Raw genomic sequence first — 7,500 nt, 5'->3', positions numbered from 1 at the left:
GGGGTCAGCTCCCGGAGGTTGAACGGCAGCTGAGCCTCCGAGATGAACACATTCTTGTTGCTGTTCTGGGGCTCCGACAGCGGGATCACCTTGAGCTTGAACGTCGAGTAGCCGCCGATGATGGGCGGGTCCCAGCTCACCAGAGCACTCTTCCCTGATCGTACCTGGATAGTCAGGTTGCTGGGAGGCGGCGGCACTGTGGGAGAGGTGGGAGGTTACTGTGGTGGCACTGTGGGAGAGGTGGAAGGTTACTGTGGTGGCACTGTGGGAGAGATGGGAGGTTACTGTGGTGGCACTGTGGGAGAGGTGGAAGGTTACTGTGGTGGCACTGTGGGAGAGATGGGAGGTTACTGTGGTGGCACTGTGGGAGAGATGGGAGGTTACTGTGGTGGCACTGTGGGAGAGATGGGAAGTTACTGTGGTGGCACTGTGGGAGATGGGAGGTTACTGTGGTGGCACTGTGGGAGAGATGGGAAGTTACTGTGGTGGCACTGTGGGAGAGATGGGAGGTTACTGTGGTGGCACTGTGGGAGAGATGGGAGGTTACTGTGGTGGCACTGTGGGAGAGATGGGAGGTTACTGTGGTGGCACTGTGGGAGAGATGGGAGGTTACTGTGGTGGCACTGTGGGAGAGATGGGAGGTTACTGTGGTGGCACTGTGGGAGAGATGGGAAGTTACTGTGGTGGCACTGTGGGAGAGATGGGAGGTTACTGTGGTGGCACTGTGGGAGAGATGGGAGGTTACTGTGGTGGCACTGTGGGAGAGATGGGAGGTTACTGTGGTGGCACTGTGGGAGAGATGGGAAGTTACTGTGGTGGCACTGTGGGAGAGATGGGAGGTTACTGTGGTGGCACTGTGGGAGAGGTGGGAGGTTACTGTGGTGGCACTGTGGGAGAGATGGGAGGTTACTGTGGTGGCACTGTGGGAGAGATGGGAGGTTACTGTGGTGGCACTGTGGGAGAGGTGGGAGGTTACTGTGGTGGCACTGTGGGAGAGATGAAAGGTTACTGTGGTGGCACTGTGGGAGAGGTGGGAGGTTACTGTGGTGGCACTGTGGGAGAGATGGGAGGTTACTGTGGTGGCACTGTGGGAGAGATGGGAGGTTACTGTGGTGGCACTGTGGGAGAGATGGGAGGTTACTGTGGTGGCACTGTGGGAGAGGTGGAAGGTTACTGTGGTGGCACTGTGGGAGAGATGGGAGGTTACTGTGGTGGCACTGTGGGAGAGGTGGGAGGTTACTGTGGTGGCACTGTGGGAGAGATGGGAGGTTACTGTGGTGGCACTGTGGGAGAGGTGGGAGGTTACTGTGGTGGCACTGTGGGAGAGATGGAAGGTTACTGTGGTGGCACTGTGGGAGAGGTGGGAGGGAGAGGAGGAAGGGTTATAGGGAAGGCAGTGTGGGAGAGAGATGAGTGGGAGTTATGATGATACACCTACGGATGTGTGTAAGCGGATAGGATAACAATACCAGTAATATAAACCACGACAATGAGTACAACATGAAGGGGAGATGACCATTCAAACCGGGGAAGACAGACTCTGTGCCAGCAGGAAAGAACATTTTTAGTCTGCTATCCTTTGGCCATAAGAGAGGTGCCACAAGCCACATTTAAGCGCCCTCCAGGTCATGAAAGCACAGACAGGAGACATCTCCCGTCCACGAGGCTAACCATAGCCCGTGCTTCTTGCCCCGCTCCTGTGCCAGGTAAGTTACGGGCTCACCATAGCCCGTGCTACTTGGAACTTGTTCCGAGTAGCTGAATCTATAACAACAACAACATCATGAAAGCAGCGCAACACCCCGCCGCGGAGAGGAAGCGTTCCGCGCGGGAAGGCGTCCAGGATAAAATTGGCGCCAAGCTAAAGTCGAAAATTAAACACGGTAAATTTAATTAATCCAACACAAATAGTAACAAATCTTTGTATGAAGCCGCCAGTTTCCGTCAAGTATGAGATGAGGCAACGTCTAGGATCATTAACGTTGACTGGTCTCAACATTGTTGTTGTTTCAGATTTAGCTACTCAGAAGGAAGTGTCCATGTAGCACGGGCTATGGTGAGCCCGTCTAACATGGTCTACACCAGAACCAATAGATTTCTACCAACGAGGACACCTGGAGGAGGCAAGCCGTGGCCAGGTACACCACGCTGGTCCACGCCCTCACACAGCCCAAAGCTGCACCTCGGTAAACCTACTCTTCACATGCTAAACCTTTCATTTAAATTCATTGTGGTGATGCAGACCAACACCGTTACATTTCCCACACCGACCTAAATATAGTCGTCCTAATAAATAGAAGCGGGGTAAATAAGGAGAGAGATGGGAGGCTACTGTGGTAGCCTACTGACACCTGTACCCCCCCCCCTAAGCCCAACCACTCTTGGGGGGGGGGCAGGTGTTTTTCACGCAGGTGCGCTGCGCTCTGCTGGGGAATTCATACAGCTGTACAGGTGTAGTCTAGGGAAAACACGGGCCACACAGCACCGCTCCTGTGCCAGGTAAGTCCACTACGGGCTCACCATAGCCCGTGCTACTTGGAACTTGTTCCGAGTAGCTGAATCTATAACAACTATAACAACGTGTGTTCTAGTTAGGACAGTAGAGATTTGTGCGCGTCTTCTCCGTTGTTACGCCTCGTTTATATTTGGTAGTTTAGTTTCCGTTGTTATTTTCTTAGCTAAACGAACTAGAGGGTTCAGTTCCTGAACCGATTATGTGCCTCTGTAATCCTTTACACCACCGCCCACGGGATGGGTATGGGGTGCATAATAAAGAAAGTGAATTGTCTGCGTACTATACAATGGCAACATTGGCTTTAACACGTACAGAAAAGACTGACACTGTTAGTAATAGTCAAAACCCTTCTTTGTGAACACTGATTAACACAGTTTAACTTATATTCTCTAGAAGCATGAAGAGTAAGAATGAGTGAGTGAGTGAGTTATACACAGATAAAAGGGGGTATATAAACATTATATATTAATACAGACTATGAAACAATGATATAAATTGAATAAGATATTGGTAAATACTGTTTTCGAAGTAAATTTGTTGACATTACTACAAACTACAGGGTAACATAATAGACATAGGACTCCATGATTGTTTCAAGCGTAGGTTATACATATATATATGAACGGGTTTTGGTGGACATAAATATAGGAGTTGCCTCGTATAGCCTCAACAGGCCTTCTGCTGTTCCCTTTATTATTATGTTCTTCTGTGCTCTATAGTGATCATTTGGCACATCACATATACTTGACATTGAGTCAGTTAACTTGGCTCCTCAGGCAATATACCTTTACAAACCAGGAACCATTGAGAAAACTGGAATAAGCTGCACCAGCATGGAACCCGGCCATCGTCAAATACAAGACGAAAATAAAGGCGGACCAGAGACTTACCATAAGACTGGTAAAAGAAATAGGAGCTGGGAAAGAAGGAAATCGTTGAGAGAAGTTAACCAGTCAACGCGAGAGCAGTAGATAACGAAGAGACCTGACTATCTTGAGGTTATCTTGAGATGATTTCGGGGCTTTAGTGTCCCCGCGGCCCGGTCCTCGACCAGGCCTCCACCTCCAGGAAGCAGCCCGTGACAGCTGACTAACTCCCAGGTACCTATTTTACTGCTAGATAACAGGGGCATAGGGTGAAAGAGACTCTACCCATTGTTTCTCGCCGGCGTCCGGGATCGAACCCGGGACCACAGGATCACAAGTCCAGGGTGCTGTCCGCTCGGCCGACCGGCTCCCTACAACATACTTATGAAACATTTTGGACAGGGACAGTATATACGTGATTGAGACAGAACACGAATGACGTAGGTATAACAAGGAATGACAGAGATGGGCGGATGGAACAGGCAAGAAGAGAATGTTGAAGACTGAGAAAAATGAGAGTTGGATGGATAGACGTAGTAACTTGGGTAAAACCCTTGAGAAACATGTCTCATAAGGTGACAATTAACGTCTCCAGTAATCCACACTCTTGGATGACAACCTTTCATTGTTCCACCACACCCCCCCCCCCAGCCTCCTTTGTCACCAACACCACCGGACACTTTACCTAACATCATTGTTCTGTTCAACTCGGGTTACTTGGCCTTGTGTCACGCCCTCTGGTGTTATCAACTCTGACACACTCTCACTCACTCTCTCTCTCTCTCTCTCTCTCTCTCTCTCTCTCTCTCTCTCTCTCTCTCTCTCTCTCTCTCTCTCTCTCACTCTCACTCTCACTCTCTCTCTCTCTCTCTCTCTCTCTCTCTCTCTCTCACTCTCACTCTCACTCTCACTCTCTCTCTCTCTCTCTCTCTCTCTCTCTCTCTCTCTCTCTCTCTCTCTCTCTCTCTCTCTCTCTCTCTCTCTCTCACTCTCTCACTCTCTCACTCTCTCACTCTCTCTCTGTATTTACACTTGTAAATATTTTCAAAACTAAACAAAAAATGACAGATCTTGAAATTCATGATAATACAGCCATTCACATCCGGCAAATGTATATCTTACAGCTTCATTTATTCAAGTACTGAACAATCTTATTTAAGATTAACAAAGTTCCGCTCGAAATTAATACAGTTTGCAAATAGTGTAACATTAGACAATCTAAATTTGGGAATGTTGTAGTAGATTATTTTGTATGGAACTGCAGACGATGAGTCACAATAACGTGGCTGAAGTATGTTGACCAGACCACACACTGGAAAGTGAAGGGACGACGACGTTTCGCTCCGTCCTGAACCATTCTCAAGTCGATTGAGAATGGTTCAGGACGGACCGAAACGTCGTCGTCCCTTCACTTTCTAGTGTGGTTTGGTCAACATATTTTCATCGACATGCGAGTTAGTTTTCATTGATGAACTCTGGCAAGTCTAATTACGAATTATAGATGAATGAGTCACTTGAAATTGGGATCATACCTGGACATAATGCATAGTTTAGATCTTAAGACACGCGGGTTAAGAAAGGTATATATTTGATGTAATAGTGCATCACAAAGTGATATGAGAAGGTAGTGAGGTGTGGTAATTGTGATGGTGCTAATTACCTACTAACGCTACCAACGATGGCTATACTAATTGTTATAAAAATGATGAATGACACTATTAACTGTTATCACAATCAGTAAATGCGAGAGTACAGATATCTCATGACTGATGGTGAACAAGTATGACACCGGTAATAGTCATGGACATAAGAGCGGCGCTGATTGGCTGTAAAAGGTCATTACAATGATATAATAGTTGAGGAGAGAATCAGACCAGTTTACTGAACAAAAAATTGTACCACTTACGGGCTATTCATGCCCATGCCACCTCTTGGGTGGCTTAATCTTTACCAATTAATCAATCAGAGCAGTTTACTGCAACGGCGACAGACACCAGTCATCTTGTAACACAATTGGTCACGGTTTTCCTCTTGACCGAACCCATTTAACTGTGTGGGAACAATGGCCTCTTGTGGGAACTAGTGAAACTGTGCTCACGGTCAGAGAGAGAGAGAGAGAGAGAGAGAGAGAGAGAGAGAGAGAGAGAGAGAGAGAGAGAGAGAGAGAGAGAGAGAGAGAGAGAGAGAGAGAGAGAGAGAGAGTTGTCCATGAGAGTTAACTAAATGATCAGCATTACTAACACGGGCAAGGTGACGTTACATCACAATGGGGAGAGAGAGAGAGAGAGAGAGAGAGAGAGAGAGAGAGAGAGAGAGAGAGAGAGAGAGAGAGAGAGAGAGAGAGAGAGAGAGAGAGAGAGAGAGAGAGAGACAGAGACAGGGGGGGGGGGGAAGAGTGGTCACGGGAGTGAGTGCTCCAGGTACAGGGGAGCCAGTGTTGACCTTGTCAACAGTAAGGACGAAGGTAGGGGGAGACGTTGGTTCTTCCTATTATGAAAGTGAGTCCTTGGGGGTGGGACTACCTTGGTAGAGGTATAACAGGCACTGTTTTGTACTCCTTATAACACACACCTTCCCTCATTAGTCCACACTAAGCGTAATGTGCACTCCAACACTTGCTTTGACTCTCCTTCATGCTAGCTAGTTAGTACCCAAGGTTGATGACTTATTGTTGACCTTAAGGAAATGCTTAACTTAACCCTTCCTTAAAGGCAGAGAGGCAGAGGGTAAGTCAAGACTTGTCAACCCCCCCCCTCCCTCCCTCTAAATATAAGGGGAATAGCTAATCTACTTAAAATCCTCGTTCGAATCCTCGTCACGGCCCTTGTGGATTTGTTCATTTGATGCATCACGTTAGTGTGATCTCTGTGTGTAATAAAGCTAATCTACTTCTTTGGGTATTCAAAAGGGAACTTGATAAACACTACCAATGCTGCCGCGTTCAGGGGCGTATAACAGCCTGATTGATCAGATGATTTACTACAAAGGATGGGTCAGAAACTGGGCCGTGTGGACATTGATCACGTGACCCACATCAAAATAACACCAAGGTTACCTCTTCACTAAACCCGCCTCAAAGCAACTTCAAACACAACTTCTGTCCACCTTCGAATATTTTTCCCACTTGATCCTAAGTCTTAAAATTTTGAAGCGCCAATTGGCTGGCTTGTTACCACCTTCTACAATTATCTACCAATTAGCGCAGGTCTATAAAGGTCTACAGAATATGGTTGAATTCCGGTCAAAACTCACCAGACGTTTCCATGATGTGTGAAGGATCGTTTGGCACTCACATAAGTTATTGTTCTCGGCTTACCGGGCACCTGTTCCACAATCATAAATCATGCCCAAAGTCGTTTAGCTTTATCGTGACTGCTGGCAATAGCTTGCCGTCTATTAACTAGTGTTAAAGAAGCGAGGAAGACCAGACCACACACTAGAAGGTGAAGGGACGACGACGTTTGGGTCCGTCCTGGACCATTCTCAAGTCGATGCACACACCTTACATAAGTTTAGCCACGTTATTGTGAGTGATCGCGTGCACAGGCGAGGAAGAGAGTAGGGAGGTGGTGGTGTTACCTGTGGTGATGGAGGCGGTCCAGGTGGGGTAGTCGTTAATAGTGGCATTAGTGTAGTAGAGCTGGAACTCGTACTTGGTGCCAGGGAGGGCCCTGGTGAGCTGGACGCCCTCAGACACCTGGGTTGGAGTGAAGGTGGAGTTCGGGGGCGGGTTACCCTGCGGCGGCCAGTAGTCGAGGCGGTAGTACCCGTCCTGGTCCCGTACCCGCTCAGCCGGGATGCGGATCACAACCTCGGCACTCACGCTCTGAAAAACATAATAACACAAACTCTTAAACCACAACAACAACAACAACCAATACAACACACACAGCACCGCTCCTGTGCCAGGTAAGTTACGGGCTCACCATAGCCCGTGCTACTTGCCCCGCTCCTGTGCCAGGTAAGTCCACTACGGGCTCACCTGTGCTTCCTGCCTTACCTCTTCCCCACAACCAAGCCAGCCTCACCTCTGGGGCCAGATTCACGAAGCACTTACGAACCTGTACATCTTTCCTCAATCTGTGGGAGGCTTTGTTTACAATTATTAAACAGTTAATG

General features: G+C 48.1%; 1 protein-coding gene and 1 long non-coding RNA gene across 4 annotated transcripts in view; one reads left to right on the top strand and one right to left on the bottom strand.

The window, feature by feature from the left end:
- LOC138359025 (uncharacterized) overlaps positions 1–7,500 on the top strand; it is a 64,714-nt gene that overhangs the window by 18,466 nt on the left and 38,748 nt on the right. The window lies entirely within an intron of this gene.
- Ptp10D (Protein tyrosine phosphatase 10D) overlaps positions 1–7,500 on the bottom strand; it is a 91,957-nt gene that overhangs the window by 48,050 nt on the left and 36,407 nt on the right. For all 3 annotated transcript variants that reach the window (XR_006771411.2, XM_045726762.2, XM_045726763.2), the window contains exons 2-3: positions 6,961–7,207; positions 1–196 (exon numbers count right to left, since the gene is read on the bottom strand). The exon at positions 1–196 is cut by the window's left edge and continues 83 nt beyond it. Coding sequence is in view for 2 of the 3 variants with exons in the window: in XM_045726762.2 (XP_045582718.2) it covers positions 1–196; positions 6,961–7,207 (443 nt within the window). In the remaining variant the exon portion in view is untranslated. The remainder of the gene's footprint in view (positions 197–6,960; positions 7,208–7,500) is intronic.

This window comes from Procambarus clarkii, chromosome 88 (genome assembly GCF_040958095.1).
Source record: "Procambarus clarkii isolate CNS0578487 chromosome 88, FALCON_Pclarkii_2.0, whole genome shotgun sequence".
NCBI lineage: Eukaryota > Metazoa > Arthropoda > Malacostraca > Decapoda > Cambaridae > Procambarus > Procambarus clarkii.
The sequence above is the reverse complement of the archived record's forward strand: the minus strand, read 5'-3'. Positions and strand labels throughout refer to the sequence as shown.